This window comes from Tachypleus tridentatus, chromosome 13, assembly GCF_004210375.1.
Source record: "Tachypleus tridentatus isolate NWPU-2018 chromosome 13, ASM421037v1, whole genome shotgun sequence".
NCBI lineage: Eukaryota > Metazoa > Arthropoda > Merostomata > Xiphosura > Limulidae > Tachypleus > Tachypleus tridentatus.
Window position 1 is genome coordinate 61217569 of NC_134837.1, and position 27373 is coordinate 61244941.

General features: G+C 32.6%; 2 protein-coding genes across 6 annotated transcripts in view; both read left to right on the plus strand.

Annotated features, from left to right (window-relative positions):
* Positions 1–21584, plus strand: part of LOC143237505 (dual serine/threonine and tyrosine protein kinase-like) — a 61616-nt gene extending 40032 nt beyond the window's left edge. For 4 of the 5 annotated variants that reach the window (XM_076476847.1, XM_076476849.1, XM_076476851.1 and 1 more), the window contains exons 8-17: positions 498–604; positions 2923–2985; positions 3334–3564; positions 4344–4419; positions 5215–5371; positions 6416–6578; positions 7290–7373; positions 8868–9117; positions 13692–13847; positions 19505–21584. In XM_076476847.1, coding sequence (XP_076332962.1) covers positions 498–604; positions 2923–2985; positions 3334–3564; positions 4344–4419; positions 5215–5371; positions 6416–6578; positions 7290–7373; positions 8868–9117; positions 13692–13847; positions 19505–19584 — 1367 coding nt within the window. In that variant the 3' untranslated portion in view covers positions 19585–21584. The remainder of the gene's footprint in view (positions 1–497; positions 605–2922; positions 2986–3333; positions 3565–4343; positions 4420–5214; positions 5372–6415; positions 6579–7289; positions 7374–8867; positions 9118–13691; positions 13848–19504) is intronic. The other variant, XM_076476848.1, reaches the window with a different exon arrangement.
* A 4410-nt stretch (positions 21585–25994) lies between these two features.
* Positions 25995–27373, plus strand: part of LOC143238527 (guanine nucleotide-binding protein G(i) subunit alpha-like) — a 52331-nt gene continuing 50952 nt past the window's right edge. The window contains exon 1 of the mRNA XM_076478819.1: positions 25995–26512. Within this exon, the coding sequence (XP_076334934.1) occupies positions 26392–26512 (121 nt within the window). The 5' untranslated portion in view covers positions 25995–26391. The remainder of the gene's footprint in view (positions 26513–27373) is intronic.

Genomic DNA, 27373 nt, shown 5'->3' on the forward strand with positions numbered 1-27373 from the left:
AAGAGGTCGTGTTAGTGTTTTTTATTTCCAGAATAATAGTTTATTATCAGTTAATAATAGAAAAGTGGCAACAGAATTCTTTTACAGAAAGCTAATGCAGGGTTAAATCTTTATGATGTGTAATGCTTTAATACCTAGCCAGAGTAAATTATATAAGTTAATACTGAGTATTTAGGATAAGATATATACATATTTCTTACTAGACCTTAATATTTTTAGTAGTTAACCTGCACTGTAAAAAACAAACCAAAAAATATAAAGTTAATGCTCTTAGCTTCAAAGATAATTGTTTTTATTTCTTCTCCTTCTACTAGTACATTAGTAAAGAAATGTTTTGTATCATGATAATGCTTTTAAATGAAGTATTTAAATAAATAGTGAAAGATTGTTGGCCATTAAGATGATTGTTTATTTACATAAGTAAATAAAACATTAGTAACTTGAGCTAAAGGAATTTTACTTGATTACAATGTATAACTTTGTTTTATTTCCATCAGGCACCTTAGTCCGGTGTTTGTCTAACTTGGAAAAGGCATTTTCTGAACTTGAAGAATCTGTTCCAGCAAGTAGTGCACTGAAGCAAATTTTGAATGCTGCATATCAGGTGTTTGATTTTTTCTTTTACTTAAATGATGTATATTTCATAAAGGTTACATAAAAATAATTATTTTATATTTGTTGGGTTAATCAATTATATAAGCTCATAATGTTTTTATGTATTGCTGTTCAAGTTAATGTACTCTTTAAAAATACAGAATTGAGTACATATTAAAGCCATTTTAAATATGTAAATTATTAAGTTGTACAACAGTACCATCAATATAAAAAGTTGTGGTGGAACATTCATCAGAACTACATTTTGATACCATATGATTTTTCATAGAAAATGTGATGGGAAAAGCATGTGACAGCTCTTTTCAATGCAAAATATAAACTAGTATAATAAGGATATGTTCAGATTAGTGAATTAGAATTTCCAGGATTAGTTATCACTTATACTGAATTGCATTGGAAAAGAAAGAAACGTAGATTAACTTGATAGACGAGGACCAACCAGAAAGGCCCCTGTAATAAGTTGTATCCCACTCCTGATGAATAAAGTGCACTATCTTGTAAAAAATTAGAAATCCATGACCATAATGTCAGGATATGAGTTTGTCAAGATAAGGTTTCCAATGATATGTCTTGAAGTGTCACATACCTCAAGCAGCTGTAGCATGAAACAGGTATTTATTATATTTTATATGAAGACAAACCAGCCAAGTAACCATGCAGATGCAGTACTTGTATATTTCTTGGCAGTTAAACTGTTGATTTAGCTGCTCCATGGGAAACCATCTTCCTCATATACTAAATGGACTTCAGAAAATGTCAGGTAGGAGTGGTGTGTTTTGGATGTGAGAGTTTATAAGGGAGCCTTTTGCAATTAAAACCATGCTATAGGGTTATTGTCAAGATACATAGTCATTAGACAGAGTGAAACTGGATGTGGTAATATAGACTGTAATAATGGTGAGTGCCTCCAGAATCGGCTTGGCATGGCCAGGTGGGTTAAGGTGTTTGACTCGTAATCTGAGGGTCGCGGGTTCAAATCCCTCTAGTCTTACGCTGCTAATTTAGGGACAGCTAGCGCAAATAGCCCTTGAGTAGCTTTGTGCAAAATTCTAAACAAATCAAACCAAGCCTGTAAAATTATATTAACACGCAATTGTCTGTATAACATGAACAGAAAGTTAACTACACTTTATATGAGCAATTTATATTTGGCAAATGAAATGATGAAGGTATGCTGCTCGAATAAGTCCATATCCTTGTGGACTACATATTTAGTACCTATGTTTGGTTTACATTGTTAAACCATGGTAATACTGCACACCATAAATGTTTTATGGATAGTGTGTCACAGCTCTTTCCAAGGAAGGATATTTATATGCAAAACTTGTTACATTATATACAGCCAAAGGAGGTAACATCTTAAAGAAGACAATTTTTAATATATTTATGAAAGTGAAACAACTTGAATAGCAGTGTTTAGGATACAGTGAGTTCTGAAGGGAATTGAGAACAACAACCACATTCACAAAGTAATAGCTCTAGTTAGAAAAGAGAATTCTCTGACCTAGAAGGTCAGTTTAATGAAATTATGCATATCACTTACTACAGTTAAAAAATAATAAACGACGATTTGTACTTGATGAAGACTCACAGGTCATAAACTCACAATATTGTAGCCACACACCAAAAACATCAGTTTCGACAATAAAAATGATCAGAGAAAGTGAAATAACAAATGCCCATTTAGGTACAAATCTAACTGTGAAGTCTTCAATTTTATGTGCTCCAGTGGACTTTTATACCTTTTGACCTGTTGACATATTTCTGGAGTCAACACCTTCAAAAAATTAATGGCCTGTTTATTGAGAATATGTAGTCTAAGATCAACATTGCTGTCAGTAGAAGCTTGCTGCATTGCAAAATGTTATGTCTAGTGTGGTACCTGTAATTGTGACCATTAGATTGAGTGTGATAAAGATAGAAGGAAGAAGTTCCTAGAGCAGTACAGGACCTAAAATATCACTCTTATAAATTACAATTAATCTGAGTCTTTCATAGTTAAATAAAAGCTTTATTTTCATGAGTTTAAATTCACACACAAACAGCATTATTGATTATGTATGTATATTTTTATTTTTCTATTTTTAATACATCTATAAATTTTTTCTTGTTTCAAGGTTTCATATGTGTATAGGTATGAGTACTTATAGAGTTAACTTTGCCTGAATCAAATTCTAAGATTGGTACGGCATGCTAAGTTAGGGTTTTTTCCAAAATTAAATTGTCAAGTAATGTTAACATTACTATTTTAAGCAAATCTTATTCATTGTTTTAAATAGCACAAATGATGGTTTCTCTCCACTCTAGGTTGACCTGACAGTTAAAACAAGTACTTCGGTTCTTGCAGTTTTTCTTGAGAAAATTAAGCAGGTAAGACCCAGATATAATGACTGGTAACTTTATTAGATGTATGTGTATTTTAATGATTTTAAATAACTTGATTACTTTCCTTATCATTTCCTTTCTTAAAATATTATTGGTCTCTGATTGTTTCTGAAGCTGTACTTCAGTTTTTCAAAACTGGTAAAGTAGTAATTTTGTAACTGTAGTTTTACTTTTTTTGTTTTATGTTATGTCTGTGGATCATCAGATAATGTAGATTTTCGAATTAAACTACTATTATTCTTGTTAATTTTCTTGGCAGCTTACAGTTAATCTGTAAATAGAGGAACTTTCCAGTGAACATCAGCATTTTTTTTTTTTTTTTCTTTTTTCAAGTTACTTCAGAATTTGTTCTGGAAACCACCACCTAGAATAGATGGAGCTTGGAAAAGAAGAGTAGCAGGAGATATGTTAGCTAGCCTCAATGAATCTCGCCTTGCAAGTTCCATCTGTACTCAGATTCAAGATCAACTAAAAGCCTCACACAAGCAGTTTGCAACATCCCTGCAACAGCTAGAATCTATGCATTTGGCTCGGCTTAAATGCACCAAAGAACAAAGGCTGAAGGTGTCTCTCCTTTTTTTTAAAAAAACATTGCTACACTAATTTTTTTATTGATATTATTTAATAAGTATTTATTTTATGTTAAGACTTTTATTGTAAATTTGTTTCTGCTTTTCAATCCAATAATTTGGGTTCTATATTATATTCTGCTATTAAATCATTTTTAAGGTGTCAGGTCAGTTTCACAAGAATGTAAAGAGCTAACATTGAAAATTGCACATCTGGTTTTTTTTTACCTTTAATGTAAGAAAATAGAATATTTGTCATTTTACATTTCACTTTGAAATAAACTTCCTTCAAGTGTTTGTGACAGGTAGCATTTTGTGTAAAAACTACATGCATGTGAATATCTTGACATAAGATAGCACAGTGAGTCACTTATTGCAGTGTAACTTTAAAAGTCCATAAATGATCTAAGAATCTAGGTAGAGAAAAGGCTGTCCTTTAAGAACTCTCAAGCTTTTGGATCATTTTTATGCTTTTGGGCACGTGTATAGTATAAATGAGAAGTAAAATCTTATTTCAGAACTTTCTGTTGAAGTCATTATACCAGTCGATGTATTTGTTATCTAATGTTTCCTACACCTTAATTTACTTTGCCTCTGGTGGCCCAGCAGTAAGCTTTAGGGCTTATAATTCTAATATTTGGGGTTTGATTCCTAGGATGGCATAACCCAGATAGCTCATTGTGCAACATTTTGTTTGATTAAACAAGATAAAACATTTTACCATAACTTGTTGAAAAGTAATAAATATAAACCCTTTTTTATCATTTTAAACAGGTTAGAAAAATTTATGCTCCAAAAATTGCAATGTGTGCCCTAGAATCTACTTCACTGAGGGATATGGTGCTTTTTGGTAAGTTTGTTCATTACTGCTGCTGTTTTAACTTTCATTTTATGTGATTAAGAAACTCTGAGATAATTGTGCCTACCTTCTTTTGTGATACAACAACTTTGTCCAAAGTTCTTATTCCCACTTATCTAACGTGACACATAAAGTAAGTTTCCTGGGGGCTTGGTGCCATAATATAATTAGTGTATCAAGCTAATCTAATAACAAGAATAGTTACAGATATGCATGAAGAACTGTAAGTTACAGATATGCATGTATCAATTTTACATCATTTTCTGACTTATTCTATCAGAACATACATATGGTAGTGCTTTTCTAAATCTAGTAATATACAATGGTAGGTAGCTTAGGTGCACTATTTGCACTTGTGAGTAAGATATGTTCTGAAACAACTTTGTGATTTAACATTTTGTTGTTTTTCACAGTACCAATATATATTCCTCACTTTTGTAGCAGTGCATTATTTTACTGTATTGTAAAAATAGAAATGTAATACATTTATTATTTAATTGAAACATGTTATTTAGATTAATAAATACTATATAAAAACAGTTATTTGCACTCCTAAGCTCTGTAATGAATAAAGTCGAATGTGCTAAATGAACTCGCATTATAGACTCTCAAATGGTGCATTAGAATGAGTATGATTTGAAGATCACTCCAGCTCATAAGAAAATATTAAGAAAACTTCTAATATCTAAGAGACATTAAACCAAATGCTAATATCCACAGAGACATTAAAATATAAATGATTTGTACCTTTTTAAAAACTTATTGGTAGGTTTTTGTCAATAACAGGTGTTCCCAAGCTCGAGAGAGAGATTGGACGAGGACAGTATGGGGTTGTGTATTCTTGTGAATCCTGGAATGGGTTTTCTCCATGTGCTGTAAAGTCTGTGGTGCCTCCTGATGATAAACATTGGAATGATTTAGCTATGGAATTCTTTTACACTAGGTAAAATTGATGATAAAAATTATAATCTGAAGTTTGCTGATAAAAGGTGTAATATTTTCATCCATGAACTTCTATTAAAGGTTACGAATTGCAGAGAAGAACTATTTGTTCTATAAATAACTAAAATTTGAGTGAAAATAATTTTATATGCAAGAGTAATATATAATACCCTTAGAATATTATGATTATTAGTAATTCTTACTTCACATTTTATATTGAATATAGAAATTAGCATTAATTATTAAAAAATGTAATGGTATTTTATGATCCTTTAGCAAATATAGAATATGCAGTGAAGTTAAAAATGCTTTCACAATTCATATGGCACAGGGGGCTCCTAATTCATTTTAACTCATCCAAGTTCATCTAGCACATGTTAAAGGTCTGCATAAAAATTAAAAACACAACAAAGACGTCAGGAAATCTAGGGATACAACAGTAATTCATATTTTTTTCTCAGAAGCTTAAACAAGTCCACGTTAACTGTGTCAGACAGTTCTGCTTACACAAGTCCACGTTAACTTTAATCTTTCCTGCAGCAGGACTGTCTGACAAACTAATCCTTTGCATAGAGTCATTGTGAAAACAGTGAGTGTGTTGGCAAGTATATTTTAAAATGGTGAGTAATATTTCAGAGTGGAACCCTGGGCTGCCTGGGCCAGCCCTAAATTCAATTCTTTCCAAACAATCCAGGGGTAGCCTTGAACATGATTTTTCTTGGGTGGTCCCACCATTTTGTGCTATGCCACTGGGTGTCTTTCTTTGGTAGTTTACAGTGATTTAAATATACATGTGTGTGTGTGTATGCATGCATCTCTGTGTATACACTTACATGAAAGTAAAAGTGTAAATTACAATGTTTGATAAATGACTTTAAAACAATCCATTGAAGTTTTGGTGTTTTCTAAGTGTAAAAGAAGAATAGCACCCATTCTTTCTTTCTTAGGATCACCTGAGGTCCACTGGTCAGAATTGAGCACTATATAGCTTACTTTTTCTCTTGGTGTATTTGTAAATATGATTATTTCTTATCTACTTTTGTAGAAGTATAGCAGAACATGAACGTATTGTTCAAATCCAAGGTTCTGTGATTGACTATTCTTATGGAGGTGGAAATACCCCAGCTGTTCTACTTATTATGGAAAGGCTGCAACGAGATCTCCACTCTGCTATTAAAGCTGGGCTGGACTTTAATACACGACTTAAGGTAAAAATATTGTACTATTATTGAAAAATTATAATGATTATAATATAATGATCAATAGATTATCAAAATACAAGTAATAATGGTTAAGATCCACTTAGTTAAATCTGCTTTGCTGAAAAATACTTTAGTGATTGACTACGAGCAAGTTGCTTGGTGACAAAATTATGTTTAGTAAATAAGTTATTTGATACTACTTGGTAACATAGTTTACAATACTTTGTAATAACACTTTATTTTCACCAATCAGAATGAATTTTTTATTGAAATAACAGATAAGGTTGAACACAAATTGTATTTGTGTATTGGAATCAAAATTAGTAAGATGATTTCAATAAAGATTCGCAGAGTTTGTAGCACAAAACACTAAGACACTGAAATAGAGTTTACACATTTTTTAATATTATATTTAGCTTGTACAGCTATACATCTGGTAGTTTAATGTAAGAATAAATTCTGACTGTTTTATATTAATTTCAACAAAATAGTCAAGGTAGGTTAAACATATTCTGAGGCTTAAATATTTGAAAGAATTTTTGATTGAAGAATCATGTTGGAAGTAGTGCCAAACCCTGCTAAAGAGTAAAACATTAGTAGAATTAGTACAAATATGCATCATTATCATTGATTTTGTCTGTAATTTGTTATTTTGTTTTGTTTGATGTGCTTATGTCTGAGTTGTCAAATGACTTGAAATTTTGTACACCTTTTCAGATTGCACTGGATGTTATACAAGGTATCAGATTTCTTCATAGTCAAGGCCTTGTTCACCGGGACATTAAACTGAAAAATGTACTGGTCAGTTGAAAGCTATCTGTTAAGTATATGTAATACTCTTTTTTTAGGTTCCTCTCTGAACAAGGTCTATCCTCTTGTCATAAGAAAATAATTTGTGTATCTCAACACTTTTTTTGTGTTGCAGGTTCCAAACATCATTCGAACAATAACTAGTGAGTTCAGTGTTCATAAGAGTATATTTGCTTGGACAACTGAAAATATGGGTTGTTAAACTTAAACACCTAAACATTGTTTATGTAATCTCACTTGGACAAGTTTTAAGATATTATGTAAGAAAGTGGATAGTCAGTGTTTGCATAAGTTAGATTTTAGTTGTTGAATGGAAAAGTATTAAGTTGTTACATGTCTTAGCAACGTATAAAAATGAACAGTAACCAATACTTTGCATTGTACCAGTTTTGTCTATTTTTTAAGTACTTGGAAAGATCTCATTGACTGATATACTTATGTTGTTGAAAGGTTAATCAGCATTCAGTAAATATGCAGGTTATTAAGAGGCAAGCTAAATGATTAATTATTTGATAAAGTTTTGGATATTTCCTGCTTTTGTAGATAAATTAACTCATCCAATTACATGAATATATACCAAACCAATATTTAAAAAAAAACTGTCATCATGGAATATTTATCTAAACAATTATGTGAGTATATATTAAACCTATATATATATATATATATATATATAAATTATCATGAAACATTTATCTAAACTATTACACGAGTACATACTAAACCAATATAAAAAAAAAAGAGAATGCTTATAATATCATGGAACATTTATCTAAACTATTTTTATTTATTTTGTTTTAAGGATTAAATTAATTGAAATGTTTTCTGGTTATTATTCATCAAAAACCTATGCAATGAAAGGTTTTGCATAGTCTAACTGTAAACAAATAACTTTGGGTAACTACCTGATTAGTGGTTCTTAATTTGTTTTTTATAATTCAGGAAAATCTTTCAACCTGCATTCATAAAACAATGTTAAATTATTATATGTTCTTAAGAGATTAAATATTTGTAATCTCAGAGTTCAAATTTTATCTAAATGACTGAAATTTTTCACTTGTTGATGAATGTATAACTTGCATGGAGGTGTCATGGCAAACCCAACACTAAAGGAAAACAAAACTACAAGCAACAAATCTTTCTTCATGATAAAGCTGTATTTTAAGATGAATGAATGAATCTGTTATTACAAGTGTTTAGTGTCTACTAATATTATCAAACTATGTGTAACATAGAGAAACCTTATAAAAAGTGATTGCATGAAATAGAACAGAATTAGTGTTTTAAGAAACTTAATTTTATTAAAGGGTTGGGAGGGGGTTACAATGGCATTCCATTATTATTTTCTTAACAGTATGCTAAGAATAAAAGACATACTAGTTTAGAAGTTATGTTAGATTAAGTGTTATAGTTATGTTTACTCTGACAGTATTTTATAATTAATTTTGGCATGTCTGTTCATGGAACTGTATAATTTTATTGTAGCTTGACAACAAAAATAGAGCAAAGATTACAGATCTGGGGTTTTGCAAGCCTGAAGCTATGATGTCTGGTAGTATAGTTGGCACTCCGATCCACATGGCTCCCGAATTGTTTAGTGGTCAGTATGATAACAGTGTAGATGTGTATGCATTTGGAATACTCTTTTGGTATCTGTGTGCAGGACACGTGCAACTTCCTTGTGCCTATGAGCAGTGTCAGACAAAAGATCAGCTTTGGAACTGTGTTAGAAAAGGTTAGTACAGTATGATACTGTTGCATTTCTACTTTTTGAAGTTGAATAACCTCACTAATGTAAACCAGTTTGGTAGATTAAGACCTGAAGTTGAATACTATGACTATTCTAAACCAATTTGGTAGATTAAGACCCAAACATTGCCTCTGCAGGTTATGGATATGAACTAACCTTGGCATGTTGTATTCTAGAGATGTACAAGGTGTATTAAATAATTTAGTTTTTGAAAATGTAAATCAAGTATTTTAAATCTTTCTCAGGTTATCATAAAAATAATAAAGCTAAAAAAGTTTCATATGATGATTTTTATTATTTGAAATTAAATTATCTTTTTCAACTGGTAGTTTTTTTTTCAAAATTATTACCTATAACCATTGAGTGAAACTATTGAATTTTATTGTACTTTTCAAAGTTTTCTATCATTTTTACTGATATAAATCTACTTAATAAAATTTGTTTGTAAGCAAAGTACAATATTGAAAATTTGAAGAGGCTTACAATTCAAGGAGAAATATTACTGCCAGTTTTTATGGGTTAAATATAAGCCTCAAGATTTACAAATTATCATCAACAAATGTAGTATTTTTTTGGCTGTGTGGGTGAATACATGTGTTTTGCTATTAATTCTACACTACTTGTTTATATTAAAGAATGTTTGTTTTTTTAGCAAAACTTAGAGCTTACTGATTTTGGCAAGTCACACTCTATAAAGTATAATCTAACTTGTTACTACAACTGCTAAATTTATCATTAAAATATAATGATATCACTCCTCATCAAATTGTACAGCTGTTTTAAGTTTCAGAAATTTCACACTAATGAATATTTGTTTGCATTATGTTTTCTGGAATTAGCAAAAATGTTTTTATTGACTTAAGGTAGTTGACAACCAATGTATGTATACAAAATGTCATCATAGGTATCTTTAAGTGAGTATTTTTCTTAACAAAGTTTTGATACTGTTTTGACTTTTCCACTTCATATTTCAAATACTCATTTGTGTTTGTCCTCTGTATAGGTCAACAGTAAAATGGTGTACACACAATCTTGTATTGGAGTTCTGTTTTCTTATAAAGTTTATATTGTGGTACTTTCAAACACCTAAAAGAGATAGCCATTTCTTTGTAGATTTTTCTTCAGATTTCAAAGAACTTGGTAATTTATCTTCATTCTCAGACAGCCAGAGTTCATGATATCAATTTCAGGGAAACAGTTTTTAAGACCCTGCAATACTTTTTGTTATCATGATAAGTTTATATGTTTGGACAGGTGACTGACCAATCAAGTTCAACTACCTCTCTTCCACCAACTGCCCAATCTTGTTTAACATTTACCTAATTATGTATGTCTGTGCTACTTGAAATGAGTCTATTTGATACTGTGTTTACAAACACCTCAAATCTTTAGAGGGGCAGCATATTTAGCACTGTACTTTTAGGAAATTGTCAGTCGTTTTCAGGAGGTGGTAAGGTGTTATGTATGGTAGATCAAGGAGATTCTCAGTAGCTCTAGGAGATTTAGGCAGTGTTTTTATAATAGATATGAAAGTTATTTTAATGTTCACCGACATTCACAGCAGGACTGAAGTCATCCTTGTAATGAATGATATGTTTTTCTTATTTTGTTGCTTATAAAGATTAGAAGGCATTGCTTCATCAATTGTGTACCTTCACTGTAATTCTATTTTCAATTTTAAAGTCATAACATTGCAAAAGGTTTATCTAGCTCAGAAGATGTAGGCTGGTTCTAAATACATAAAATAGATTAACAATGCAAAACAGCCTTTATAATAAAGGTATAATAATAAAAAATAAGCATTTTTATTAATAATGTTGATGAAAGTAACAGTAAAGAAATAATATACTATGACTTGCTTGTGGAACATACAAACACAAGCTGTTGGCCTTAAGTATTTTTATTGGTGTAATGTTTGTTCAACAATGTAACATCATTATTACTGCACATAAACAAAACTTCCATAACTTTCCCTGAAAGCATCTTGTGACCATTGAAACATCAGAGCTCTGGTAGTATAGCTTTAGAGGAATGCAGCATCTGAGATAGATTACTATGACATGTGTTACTTTTCAGGTATCTTAGAGTTAGTAGCAGGACATTACCAATTCACCTAAAAACTAATGTATAAAAGATACAGGTAAGAAGTAACTGAACACTTGAATCGTGTGATAAATGTCTAGATCTATGATTCTATAATTAAAAAGTAAAGCTCAGTATTAAAATACAAATAAAACAATGTGTTAAACATATTAGGATCCATTAAAAGTCGAAAGATGAATGCAATAAAACTTAAAGTTTAGTAATAATAAGACTTAGAAAGTTACAACAGTTGTAAACATAGCAAACAAAATAATTAGAAAACTCATGTAATGTAACTAATTACATAATGTGGTTCAGTATACAGGACGGTTGTATAGTTAGTGTTTACTAATATATAACACAGAGACAGACGCAGAGAGAGAGAGACAGACACACAGAGATACACATATATCTATATATATATATATATATATATATAAACTAACGAGTGATAACACCAGCAATGGGCAATACACTGAAGTGGTTCACTAGTACCATAAATAATGTCCAAACGAATTAAACTATATATGTGAAATATTAAAAACATCACAATATTCTGTAGAACGTCCAAACCCATAACCAGCAGCAAGAATATTTATAAGTTCTATTTTAAAAGTCTGTATTCAATAAGCTGTGAGTAGTAAAAATTGTAGCATAACATATTTAAAATATTTCTATTTGGGAATAAAAAGTTTATCACTTCAAACTGAATCAAACCTATTTCATTGAAAGATATGAACTTTAATTTACTAAACGATGCTGATGTTTAAATTCAGATGTTATGCTTTATTTTTAGTGAAAGAAATTTTTTTTCAGAGTGAGTTCTGGCAGATAAAATTTGCTCAGTTATGTGACAAGATAGCTTTGACAGTTGGATATAAGAATATTATTAGTATATCTACAAGCAGGAGTCATGTGCAAAGTTTTAATCTTTTGCTTATTAAAATCTGTTATGTATGAAAATTTCAATCAGAATAACTGTGTGTTTTCTTATAGCAAAGCCACATTGGACTATCTGCTGAGCCTACTGAAGGGCATCAAACCCCTGATTGTAGCATTGTAAATCCATAGACCTACCACTGTACTAGTGAGGGATGAAAAAATGTAAATCTGCACTATCATGGTGTGAAGTTACCTCACAGTAAAATACTTTGCTGTTGTGGGCTAAACTATACACATATATTGTTGAGTAAACAGTATGTTCCTGAAAGAACAGTGGTAATTTTTGAGTCATAAAGTTTACTGATGCAGAGCATTGATGTACCATAGTTATATAAAATATCTTGAAGTTGTTGATGAAAGACTCTTTAATTTTTTTTTAAATAGGAAAGCTAGTGTAAATATTACCAAAATCAAATTATTAACCTCAAGTTTTGTAGTCATCACGAGGCTTTTTTTAAAGTTTCTTTTTGTGCAGTTGATGTGCCATTATAATTTTTTATTTATTTGTTTTACAAGTTTGTTTGTTTTTGGTTTTTTTTAATATTGTATGTCCAGGTGTGTCTAAATTGTACCCACGTTTGTAGCAGAGATGTACTTAACATATTTCCTGCAGTTCATGAAGACAGTTAATTTGCTACAAAAATGCAATAAAGTAACAGTTGGAACTTAAAGGTCACAAAATTAGTTAAAATTTATTACATTGGATGCATTTTCTGTAGGTGTGCTTTATTATTAAAAATAAATAAATAAATTATAAACTAGATATTTTGGTTTCTGCATACTTCAGGTTAGTGACAACTGTTGATTAGCTTTTCATTAAATAAGAAAACTAAAACCCTCTCTTGAGCTAGAGGTGTGAATAATTTATAATTTCATGTTTCTAAGACCTGAAATGGCCAGGTGGTTAGGGTGCTCAACTCATAATCTGAGGGTCATGGGTTTGAATTCCCGTCACATCAAACATGCTCACCCTTTCAGCCGTGGAGGTGTTATAAAGTGATGGTCAGTCCCACTATTCATTGAAAAAAAAAAAGAGTAACCCAAGAGTTGGTGGTGGGTGATAATGACTAGCTGCCCTCCCACTAGTCTCACACTGCTAAATTAGGGACAACTAGTGCAGATAGCCTTCATGTAACTTTGTGTAAAATTCAAAAACAGAAACACAAACATGTTTCTAAATAAGCATTTAAGAAAAGAGTATTAGAGTATTACTTTCTCTGTTTCAAGGCTACCAGGTGAAAAACATCTCTAGATAATTAAGTTCTTGATTTGCTTTTGTATTGCTGTGTGTGTGTACACTGTGAAAAAAACATGCATGGTTTTATTTATGTAATTTAATGTTATACAAGTTGCAGCTTTATCATGTTTAAAAATATTCTTCCTTACTGTGAAAGCTGTAATTTGCACAAAAATTCTTATAATTAGTAAGTAAACTCAAAACAATTCAGTATGTAATTTATGTTTCATCTGCTCTCAGTGGTGTTAGCTGTAGGCTGTTGTGCAGTAACAAAAACTTGTATTTTCTTGTTTTATAGGGTCTCGCCCAGAACGTTTACCACAGTTTGATAATGAATGTTGGGAGTTGATGGAAGAGTGTTGGGCTGGTGACCCTTCAAAACGACCTCTTCTGGGTAACGTGGAGCCAAGATTAGTTGCTGTTATGCAACGTTATCGCTCCAGTCCCAAAACATGTAAGTTTCTTGATGTACACAAATTGTCACATTCTCATAGGTACAGACATGCAGGACATTAAAATAATGCAACTATTTATTATCATGTTAATTGTCTAGATAACTAGCTGGTAGCAAGTGTACCTTGTGTGGAACATGCCCATGTTGCACATGTGTTTTAAAGTTGTGATCAAAAGAACAGTCTGTTATGTGTTAACATTTGTATTAATATAATTTGTTTTGTTCACATTCCCAATTAGTCATATAGGCTTAACAAAACTCTTGTTTCTGAAACAATCCATTTATCTCCCCACACAGTATTTATTTCTTGTGCACCTACCCTTGTGATTTTGCACACACTATTAGCCTTGGATTTTCTTCCACCTAAATTGCATGCTTTGACATGAACTGCACTAGGAGGGGATGTATTCATCATGTGGCAATAGTCCATTACCAATAGGAGAATGACACATTCTCCATGAGCAGTAGATACCAAGAAGCATACAAACTTGAAATAAACCTTATTCTGAAACTCAGCAATGTCATTAACATAAGTGTTTAACTTTGCTTTTAAATTTGAAAGATTTTGATTTTGTAATCTTTAATATGGTAATTACTCCCTTTCTGAATATTTAATTTTTGACTGCATGCCTGTTCTTTATTTATGACTTGCATTAGATTTATAATTCCATTTTTCACTTTTGTTTATTTCTGTGTAATCTGAGGGTCATGGGCTTGACTCCCTGTCACACCAAACATGTTCACCCTTTCAGCCATGGAGGTGTTATAAAGTTATAGTTAATCCCACTATTTGTTGGTAAAATAGTAGCCCAAGAGTATGTGCCTTCCTCTAGTCATACACTGCTAAATTAGGGACAGCTAGTGCAGATACCCCTCATGTAGCTTTGCATGAAATTCACAACAAACAGAGCACAGATAGCCCATTGTGTAGCTTTATGTTTAATTTGAAACACACCAAACTCTAACTCATACTGTTCATTTCCATGATTTCTTAAAAATGGCTCATTGTTGCTCCTATTCTGCCATTTCTGAATTCTTAATTCCTGGAATTGTTTCTTCCTGCTAGTGTGTTAACCCTCTGTCTCCAGTATCCCTTAAAAGGACTTGCATCTCCCATCTTTGCCTTTTCCTTCTCCTAACCCTTCATTAACTGTTTTCTTATTTCTTATCTCATGCTCTCCACCAAGATCCTGGTAGTTTTTATGGAGTAACTCCAGCCACTCTTTTTTTCTTTTTTTTTCCCTAGCTAAGCCAGTATCTTGTCTTAGGCTCTTTCTCTCCTCACTTAGTTTCCCTGTAGTTGCAATCTTGTCAGACATGACACCGTTTTTTCTGTCATTTATCTTCCCCTGTTCTTCCTATATTGCATTTCATCCATGGAGTCTTTAGAGTGTTCCTCACACCTCCGTCTTAGGTGAAAGCTGCTTGTCATACATTTTCTCTAAAGTCTCTGGTGTCTTGTCTTGCTTGTTCTTGTGCATCCCCTCCTGTTCCTTGTCCATTCACCCTTGTTCTCTTTTTCATTTCCTATTCCAATCCTTCTACCTTCTCTTGCCACACTTCTCCTTTGCCTATCCCATAGGTGACTACTCTTCTTTGTATGTGGTTGGCTTGGGTCAATATGGGGGCACTTCTGTTCTTTTTTTGCTGGCATGTAAACTCCCTTCATGGCCAAGCATTGAATCATTCAGATTCTTATCAGTTGTCTTCACTTTTCTTGTTTTACTCTTTTTTTTTTCCTTTTCCTTAGTGTTTTGGCCCAGCATGACCGGGTGGTTAAGGCACTCAACTTGTAATCAAAGGGTTGTTGGTTTGAATCCCCCTCACACAAACATGCTCACCCTTTCAGCTGTGGGGGTGTTATAGTGTGATGGTCAATCCCACTATTTGTTGGTTAAAGAGTAGTCTAAGAGTCAGTAGTGGGTGGTGATGACTAGCTGCCTTCCCTCTAAATTAGGGATGGCTTAGTGCAGATAGTACTCTTGTAGCTTTGTGCAAAATTTAAAAACAACAAAAACCTTGGTGTTTTCTTCCACCTTCCAATCTGAAATGGATGTCTTATTGTTTTAGTTGTTTCTAACACCTTTATATTTAATCCACTGCAGTGTTTTTTTCTCTTTGTATCTCATTTGAGCTTATCCTATTCCTTTTATTACATCAACTCTTTCTGCTCATGATCCTTGACAAGCTGATCTACTTGTCGAAACACTCAGCATGTGTTACTCTTCTTTTCTATATGTATCTCCTGCTATCTGCATTCCTCTCAAGCTTTGGTGATGTTCTATGACACTCCTTATTGAATCATGTTGGTAGTGCCTTATTGGTTAGCTCTGGCTTGGTTTTCTCTTCTGGCATTTTTGGCAATAATTCTTATTCCATTATCAAAGTTTCTCTTGCTACAACCTTCTACATTACTCATTTCATTTGGGAGTTTCATCCTTTAATTTTTGTTTGTGGGATTATATGATCTTTCTGTAATTGGCAGTTTCTTGTACTACTTGGTTTATTATTTCACTTTCTCTGTTCCCTGATTCAGGGTGACATTTTTATCACTACTGGTCCATTAGGCATTTTCTGCCTTCAGGCTAACTTCTGTTTCTTATCATTTAGGCATAAATAATTATCAGGTTGTTTGATCAGAGATGGTTGATCTACACCATAGCAGGATATTAAACAACCTTGTAAGCCACCTTTCATTTTCCTCAGGAGGCAGGAAGGAACTTCATACCCTGTATGTATGGTGAGTAAATTGTACAATCAAATGCATACAAAACTGTAAGGTCTGGTTATTGCCATAGCTACAATAGATCACTTGCCCACTCGACATATTGTGTGCAAGTTCACAGTTGGTTATGTATAACTTTGCCCATCTTGCAACACACTGGCTCATTTCTGTCTTCCTCCTTTTATACATCCATTTGAAGGAAGAGTATACTCTACTTTCAAAGGATACAACCTCTCAAGTGTTGTTTTTCTAGTAAGTCCTTTATTATTGTATCACACCCCATTAGCTTTACTTTTATGTCTTCCGTGAAAGGAGTACATCTAAGTTTTCTTTTTTTTTTGCAATAGCCTTTCCACCACATAAATGTGAAATTCTAGCTACTGTGTAAAGAGAGGCAAGTGGATCGTTTTAAAAATTTAATCTTTTTTTACCTGAAAATGTACTTCTAACACATATATATTTCTGAACATCTTTCCATTCTACCTTCACAGTATCCTTGCCCATTATTCTTGATTTGTTTAAGAATTAAGTTAATATTAAGTATTTGGGGATCTACTGTATATGTAGGATGTTTTCCTCATGTTGGTGGAGGGTTATTCCCACATGATGATTAAATCATGTACAAGCACAATTCACCTTAAAACATGATTTAGATGGGATATAGTTCAGGGCTGTAAAAAATAAGTCCTGTATGCAGAGGGAGTAAGAACACTAACTTTGTGCGTGATTGTTGGTAAAACAAACACTGTGTAGCTAATCAATAAATAAATATTTACTGTAAAACTATTATCAATGTTATAAGTGTAGCTGTCAGTTTGGGTGCCAGTTTTGATTTTATCCCTTTAAATTGTACACTCAGCCCTTTTATTGGTATGTTTTTTCATGCCTAAAGTGTTTTTGAATAACTCTCATGACTTTTTGTCAATAGACATCAAGAAACCATAGCAAGTAAGAAAGTAATACTTGATAGTAGCCAAATTACAGCCTTATTATTTAGAACAGATCTTTTTTACTTTACAGGACCAACTAGATTTAAAAAAAATGTGGTGGGAGGTTTGCATTTTAAAACTGTTAATAAATTCCTTTATAGTAATGCTGTAGAAACTAAATTAACAGTTTCTTGTCATGAGCTGCGTGCACTCAGTACAGCTGTATCAAGCATCATTATTTGTGCTAATTGCTTAAGCTTATGTCATGTGATGTTAAATACTCTTTAATTAGGAGAATTTCATAAAATTTAGCAAATTTGTACTTAAACGTTTGCAGTGAATAATGAATAATAACCATCCATCTCTATGATTCTTTTTAAAACTTGAGCAAGAAACTAACTAGTTTGTTTTACATGACCAGTATTTATGTATATGCATCTGCTTTCATGCTATAGTTTTGCTGTGCTAAATCAACCATCTTTAATTCAAATGATAACAAATTAAAAGTAGCTCACCTTCACTTAGTGTTCAAGATGTAGTCAAAAATACAGACTAATAGCTCACATAACTTTTAGTGGGGAAAGCAGAAAACTTTTTGTCAAAATTTAGTAGTTTTTAATGAATAACTTTGGACATGTGGTTTGTATTTTGACACCTAATTATAGGTTTTAACTATCTATCAGTGTACTAAATTTGAAAAAAAAATAAACATATTTTACTATCAAATAAAGTTTCCATACTTTTGGTGTGAAGAAAAACAAATAAGGAGAAATTCAATCAAAACTGGAGATTTTGTATTTCATATATTCTTTAATGGATTGCCATTAAAATATGGTATGTGAAGTAAGAGTCCAGTAGAGCACATCCACTGAAACTGTGACATTTTGTATTACCATAGTCAGGGCTACAGTAAGTGGAAAACTGCTAAACTTTCACTCTTTTAATAACACACATGAGTCCTGCAGGTTGCTTTAGCACATGACACACTGTTTATGTTGAAATGCTAATTTATAATAAAGCCAGAATAAGCTTAGAAATGGTTAAAGATTAAATTGGTTTTTTAGGCTTAAGCTAGTTTTGATACAGTTGGACATACTGAATTTTTTCTAGATAAGTATGTTGTAAATTATTCTTGGTGTATTTGTACAGTCCAAAAATTGCTTTTTTAAGTGTGAATTGTGTCTACAAGAGCTGTCTTTCAAAAGTACCTGTAATGTTATTGAAAGAGAGGCTTCAGTTTTAGAAATAGCAAACAGGTTCATAATAAACACAAGATATTTATTTTCTTTATGCAAGCACTAAAGATAAAAATGAATCATCCTATTATAAACACTAAGGTTTTTGTCCATATTTTTATCTACTGTTACAGTTAGTGTAAACAAGTACTATAGTGTGGTAAGTTGTGTTGCAGGTTCCTGCTACACCTGTCTTTACATTTTTGTCATCCAATTGGTTGTTAAAGAAGTTATGTTTTATATTTTTTGCCTTCCCATGTAATACGTCTTGCTATATGAGACTTATTTATTTGATATTTAAATTAAAATTGTAATTATGTTATTCAAAATATTAATTACCTACTAAAGCAATAAAAGAAGTTCTATATATTATCAGGTGAGTTTGATTTAGACAGGCAAGTGATGATACATTTGTAAAAAAGTGTTAACTATATTTTGATAAGTTATTTTATACAAATGACTGATAAATGTACATCATATTCAATATTTTGTAGCAATAACAATGAACATGAGCTCTGAGTTTGTTTTTTTATTACATACGTTGAAAGGACATTTATAAAGCATATGACTGCTTAATAGTGTCTTTATTGGTGAAACTTTTGGAAGGCACAAGTTTTACAGGACATTTAAGTTTTAGAAGTTTTAAAAAATCATAAATCTTCAGGATTCAAGAAAAACTGGATCTGTTTTTCTTTGTAAAAGCTAATCATATTATTATTTAAAGCATTATTTGAATAATAGTAACAGTTGTCTCTTCTACACCCAAAGGTCCCAGATTAAAGCAGGAGGAGGTGTTTCACCATCTATCATCAGACCCCTTCACCATGTTAGAATTTTACTCTGGATGACAGTAACTGATATCACAAAATCATTGTTTACTTCAACTCAGTTGTGTTGGTATATCCTAAACCAAGAAAACTTTGTTCTGAAAACGACAAGACACTGCAACTTGTGAGAGAGAGAGAGAGAATAAGAAGAAAAGTATCATTTCATCGTAACATGAAATCACGAGTCAATAAAGAACGTTTCCTAGAAAGGATGAGATGGAACTTATCTTTGTTTTAAATGTTAAGAAGAATTTCAGGAGCACTACTAATCTACCTGAGTAGTGTATCAGTGAAATAGAAAAGTATTTATAGATTTTTATAGTATATTTGTTTTCTTGCACACACACACACATACCCAAACACACTAGAATGAATCAAAATCTTTACCTAGGTGTTCTGGAGTTTACTGGAGGGTCAGCTTGTAAGACTCCTGTTGATTTCTGCATCATTGGTGCCTTCTGCAATATCTTTTGTGCTGTGCACATCAGAAATGTTACTAGGACTTTGTATGATGCTATAGTGCAGGTCTTCTTATATTGTTGCTATAGCTATTTCTAATTATACTAAACATATAAAATAGAAATTCTTTATAAGCATATTACTTGTATGTATTAGCAAACAGAAGCATGTTAATGATTGTGCCTGCCCAAACTTTGTAACATCTCAAAGTTATAGATGTCATAAAAATGTACCCATAAGATAAACAGTGACACTTCAGCAGTACAACATGTTTGTAAAATGTTTGTCTTATTTGTAAAATAACTTGCTTTCTCTTTTACAAATGTTATTTGTTGCTTGAAGACAACAATAAAAACATCATCATGCTAACACATTCAACATATGGAGCTCATCGTCCAAGTAAGTAACAGTTTAGTGCCTTAGAAGTGATATTCCTCTCTATCTTAACACACCAGTAAAAATATAGTATACCATTTTGATAGATGATATGTTATATCTAAAAGACCAACTAGAAAAGAAATGTTCTAGAGTTAAAATGATATCAACAAAGGTTTGACATATAATGTTGTGGTGCTGGACACTAGTTATAAAAGAAACATTCCAGAAGTAACATATTAACAGCAACATAAGCTGTTCTATCAACATGTGGGTTTTCAGTTGTGAAAACTAACTGCAACGACAGGATGAGTTTATAATGGATAGAACTTCAGTATTATTTGATACTAACATTCCTCAACTGTCATAGTGATGATGATAATAGAGTACTAAGCATGAGCTTACTTTGGTTTCAGTTTTGGTTTCTACTGTTGAATGTTAGTGACACTAGGTGTTAATGTTAATAAATAAATATGTGTAAGTTTCCAAACGAAACAAGGCACTACAGTGGTATATCTGTCAGGTATAAATAAACAAAAGTAGAGTATCTTTACCGAAAAAAAAATCCTTACCTCTATATTCGCAAATGTCATTAAAAATTAATTTGGGGGTACTTGTATGGCTTTACGGTTGTGTGAGCCCAGGGTAACTAGTTAATTAACCTTTTAGAACATCAGAGAGGGTCAGAGAGGTTTTATAGTTGTTACTTCGATAATGATTGTAAAGAAAACTAGTTAGTAATACTGCTAGTTGAATGTTTCAAGAAGTGTTCCAGTAGTTCTCAGTAGGACTTGTATAGATTTAAGGTTGTGTGGGCCCATGGGCTAAAGATTGTTGTAGACTCTACATCCTATGTAATTTTACATAGAATAAAATTATCAGTAGATCCCCCTTAAGACCATGAACCCTGAGACTGAGCCCCCTCTAGCATCTACCTAAATACACCATCGTTTAGCATCAATTTCCCCTTCGTTTTCTACAGCTAGAGAATTCTGGCTGTGATTTTATATTGCAGTAGTTATGTAATAAATGTGGGATCTGTCATATCTCGAAGTTTAGTGATTTTTATTACTTACCTGTTAGGTATATAAAATGATTTAGTTAACAAAACTATGTGTTTCAAATGTTTATTTACTTTGTTATTAAGTGTATTTAGTTCAAAATAAAATTTTGTTTTCAGAATCAGAGATCAGTTGTGTGAATGGATGAAAACTACGCCTATCTTATTGTATACAATAGAATTATGTCTATATACAAAAAAATATTTCTTTTTGTAGTTGACTTAGAAACGTTATTGTAAATAGTTTCTAGAAGATATTGAGAAGCACAGAATGTGTAATTTTGAGGATTTTCTGTTTAAATTTTAATACAACACTTGTGCGTTCGGTGTTATGACTACAGTGTAATCAGATGCAGCTGTTTGTGGTTTAATCCATAAAATATTTTCGTAACTGCCATATTTGTAACAAACATTCAATTGTTCACGAATATATACATGTTAACTTTAAACACAAAATTTGGAGTCGTATTTATCAGGAAAGAATTGTAAAAACTAAAAATATTTCTTGTTACGAATATAAACAACAAGGTTTTATTTTGCAATTTATAACAATTTATCGTGTAATATAACTTGACACCTCGAAGACATTTTTCACTTTTTAATAATCTGTACTTGTCTGTTTATATTCAATGCGATATTTTTCTCCAATATATATATATATATAAACGCTGGTTTGGGTTGAGAATTTTTTTTATGTAGAGGAGCGAACAACGTTTCGACCTCTTTCGGTCATCGTCAGGTTCACAAAGAAAGAAAGAGGTAACTGACCGACTTTTCTCAACCCAAACCAGCCGTTTTTACATGTATGTTTTCCTCTACAAGTGAGTTTTCTCGTCATCACTGATTTTCTCCAATATAGTTTTGTTAATTCAATTTTCAAGTGGTTTGTAACTTCTCAGTTATATACGTTATGTTTCTCGTTTCAAGAAAATCACAACAAAGTATTTGAGGAAGAAGAACCAATAAAACTGTCAACGTTACTCAGAATAATGTTTGTTTGACATTGTTGTTTTGTAGCCACATTTTAGTACAACATACAAACCAACAAAGGGCTTGACAGGTATTTTTGTACGGCTATAGAGGACTTATCAGCAGATAACTGATAGTTTCTTGGGTAATAAGGTCGTTGCTACCTGTTTAGTTGCTTTAGGCAATGCTAAGTTCATTGGGTTTCTCCTTTCCTCAACAGTTTTACTTTCACGCACGCAACCAAACGGTAGGGTTCTTAATCACGATTCAAGACTCGACGAAATACTTAAGTAACAGTTACACGTAACTATTATTGGAAAAAAATTATGCAGGAGCTAGATTCGAACCGTCGACCCGAACATGCATTTTTCGGCACGCTAAGAACTAGTGCCTTCCACTGAAAATGGTTTAATGTATGGCTTGTTTAAAGTTTCTGGAATTTGGCCTGAAAATAAATTTAATATTTATTCCTTAATGTACTAACATTAATTTATTTTTCATGTCTGAATGTCTATTATCTCTCTGCTATTACTATTATCTACTGTAGAGGTTTGCTGGATCTAGAATCGATGGACAAAACCTCTAATGATGAGCCCCAAATGAGTGGAATACTTTACATACTTGTCTACTTTCTTTCAGCTCAGCATGATAAGGTGGTTAGGGTGCTCGACTCGCAATCTGAGGGTCATGGGTTCGAATCCCGATTCCATCAAACATGCTGGTCTTTTCAGCCGTGGGGGTATGATAACGTGACAATCCATTCCACTGTTCGCTGGTTAAAGAGTAGCCCAAGAGTTGGTGATGACTAGCTGCATATCTTCTCATCTTGTACTCCTAAGTTTGGAATGGTTAGCGCAGATAAATAGCCCTTTTAGCTTTGTGCAAAATTTCAGACAAAGAAAGACGACTTCCCTGTTCATCTTTTCTCCTCACTTTAGCAAGAACAAAACAAAAAAACGCGTCAACAGAAAAGTATGAGATACCACGCAGCTTCGCTTAGAAATAATAATAATACATATCATAAAAGTTATTTTTGACGGGAGTGTGTGTGTTTTTCTTTCAGCCAAACCACATCGGGCTATCTGCTGTGTCCACTGAGGGGAATCGTAGCTCGTGATTTTAGCGTTAAAATTTCGTACTTACCGCTGTACCAGCGGGGGACTATTTTTAACAAAATGTTCACTCGTTATTTATATGAGATGTTACTTCGTCTTACGTTTTATCTACACTTTAGTTCATTCGTAAAAAAAAAGTGAAATATTGCTAAATAATAAACTTTATTATCAATATTGTTACTGTGCCACGTTTCTCGTCATCGTCTTTCTAGGAATCTAACAGAATTTTGAAAAAATACATAAAGAATGTCGTAAACGACAACATGCAACAACGTCAGGTAGATTTTTAAAATCCAATTCTGTTACATTAAATAAAAATATCTCGGTATTGAAGGTTTATTTAGTGTTTGTAAAAAGAGGCTCCACGAAACAAATATTAATATTAGTGAAAGTTTGACAAATCCAGAAATATGAAAAATAACATTTTAATTGTTTGTTTTCGAATTTCGCGTAAAGCTACACCAGGTCTGTCTGCGCTAGCCGTCCGTAATTTAGTAGTGTAAGACTAGAAGGAAGGCAGCTGGTTATCACCACCCACCGTCAACTTTTGGGTTGCTCTTTTACCACTGAATAGTGCAGTTAACCATAATATTATAACACCCGAAAGGGCGAGCATGTTTGGTGTAACGGGGATTCGATCCCGCGACGCTTACATCACGAGTCAAGTGCCTTAACGACCTGGCCATGTCGGGCCAGCTTTTAACTATAACGGAAAGAGAATTTACAAGAATGATATTGAATATGTAAAGAGAAGTTCTCAAGCCACATCGCCTCTTTCCTCTGATTCTCAATGAATTACCCTTTGAAATCTGATACTTCTAGATGCTCAGCATTCCCTCCTCCCCAAGAAAAAGATTTCATTGTATTAGTATACGTTACAAAATAACCTATTCTCAATCCTTCATGAGACTGGTGGTTAAGGCATTCGACTCGCAATTTGAGGGCCACAGGTTGGAATTAACGTCATCAAACATACCCTTTCAGCCTTTCTACTATTGGTTGGTAAAAGATTACCCCGAAAGTTTGTGGTGGTGAATGGTGACTAGCTACCTTCCTTCTAATTTGTCAAAGCTAAGTTAAGAATGGCTGATACCGATAGCTTTTCACAAAGTTTGAAACAAAATCAAGTCATATTTTCCTACAGTTTGTATCATTCTATAGTTACGACATTAATCTGTCCGTAGTGTCACCTTCTAAGTTTGTTTGTTTTTTGGAATTTCGCACAAAGCTACTCGAGGGCTATCTGTGCTAGCCGTCCCTAATTTAGCAGTGTAAGACTAGAGGGAAGGCAGCTAGTCATCACCACCCACCGCCAACTCTTGGGCTACTCTTTTACCAACGAATAGTGGGATTGACCGTAACATTATAACGCCCCCACGGCTGGTAGGGCGAGTATGTTTGGCGCGACGCGGACGCGAACTCGCGACCCTCGGATTACGAGTCGCACGCCTTACGCGCTAGGCCATGCCAGGCCCCACCTTCTAAGAGAATGTTAACTTTACAGCGAAAATAAGACTAATAGGTAAGCTCAATAAGTGACTAAAATTACTACTTAAAGAGACTATCCGAGGTCTTGCAACTCAGCCGTTCTTTCAGAATGTCAAAGAAACACACTTTCCTAGTTTTAACATTCCATGCTCCTAACATATAGGTTAAATATAGAATCACAGATAATTTCAAATTAAACACACAAATCCTGCCATTAATATAGTCAATTTCTGACAAACCAATGTTTTGGTACACACATCGAACATACTTAATATTCGCTCCAGCATGGCTAGGTGGTTAGGGCGCTCGACTCGTCATTTGAGGGTCGTGGGTTCGAAACAGACAACAAAAGTAGGAAAATATTTCATGATTTCTCAAATTAGAAATTCTGTGATTAAATAGGGTTTTTATTAAATGAAAAACGTTGGTGATATAACAAAAACCAGCTTAATTCAGAAACTACTGAAGTTTAAAACTGAATAAAAAATCATACTTTACTGTAAATTTTATGTACTTAGCTCTAGGATAGATGATCACACATTACATCTTCTTCAGTCTTATTATACCAACACTTACCCCACTGATAGGGTTTCACGGAACCCTCCTCTACCAACCTCTTTGGACGACCTTCACTCCAATCATAATGAGTAGACAGTAATCGAACTATTCCATCTGGATAAATACAATTTGGCTTTTATTGCTCCTCCTTTTTCGAGACATTGAGCGTGACGTGACACACACTGGCTTTGATATAAGTTAGATATTCTTAAAAATAAAACATTTATCGCTTCTTTACAGTTCATTCTTATCAATTTCTTATGTTCGACCATACTTTTTAGTAAAAAATAGATCACAATACCAAAAGAATATATATGCAAACAACAAACAAACAAATAAGTATTTTGTAACTTTGTATGAGTGCCGAAACTTTTATTAGCTGAAGATACCATAAATTCCATCGGTAGAGGACGCTTTGATTTTGCCATTGCTGGATCAGCGTATAGTGGTCGCTCCCGGTAAATGTTCAAACTCGTTTACTGTTAATGGTGAAAGATTGGTTAAGATTTTGATGTTTTTTGAAGATAGTTTTCTTATAATGTTGGTGCATAATAGTTTCACGTGTTCGTAAGTAGATTTTTAGACATTTTACAAATACGTTGATTATTCATTTATAAAATTACTTTCGAAGATCAAAGGTGGGGCACTTGTTGATTAACACTTAAGGAAGTTAGAGAGGGAAACGCCTGCCCTTGTCACTAGACTTACGACCAGCAAGTTTGGAACAAGCCGTGTTTTTATCTGGAAAGTCACTGTGATTGTTGTGTCAGTCAGGATATATTCCCATCAGTTTTAGTGCTAGTAATGGGTTGTGCCGTGAGCTCAGCTGCTGATAAAGAAGCGGCTCAAAGATCGAGAAAAATCGACAAAGACTTACGTCTTGAAGAAGAAAGACAGGCTAAAGAAGTAAAACTCTTACTACTTGGTAAGATGCATAACTCAAGATCAGTTAAGGTAGAAAAAGAAATAGCTGTTGAGTTAGGAACGTACAACATTTGTTTCTGTTTCATTTTATTACCTCAAGCTAGCAGTATATTATTACTTTAGAACAGTATATTTTACAAGGAAAAAATTGAAAGTCCGAAGTCAAACTGGTTGTTCAAATATATTAATATATTATTGATACAAAATTATAACTGGCAATATTTCGATATTATTGACCAACTAATTACATTAATAAGTAATTACATTTTACAGTACAAAAAACGTTATTGCATTTTATGACAATTTGAGTCATGCACGGTTACTAACATCAACTATATAGTGAAGTTTATAGAGTGAATAATAACATTTAAAAAGCAACTAAATGTAATTATATTAACTATAACCATCAGTTCTTCCTTTCTTTACGAATATGTGTAATTTCAGTAAGGAAAATGAATAATCCATGAATGACAGGATAGTCAACATCTAAACTTAGTGTTTTAACCTTTAAGTTTTTAGTCTTGAATAAAATACTTTGTATCATAAAGATTAATATAAATATAAACGTGTTTAAACGATTGGTTAGCCGTTGTAACAAGGTATTTATACAGAAGAGGGCTCTTCCTGCTGTTGATATAAGTGCCCATTTTTATTTAATTATTTATTTATTGTTGAAAACGTACTGGTAAATAACAGGGAACAGAAGACTCATCTAAAGCTAAAAATATTCTGTTTGTAAGTGGTTTTGCAAGTTATTCTTAAAAGAGGTGTTATTATAGATTGTGGAGTAGATATACATGTTATAACAATAAGAATAAAATGGTATTGTTGATGGATGCTAGAACAATAGAAAAAATATATA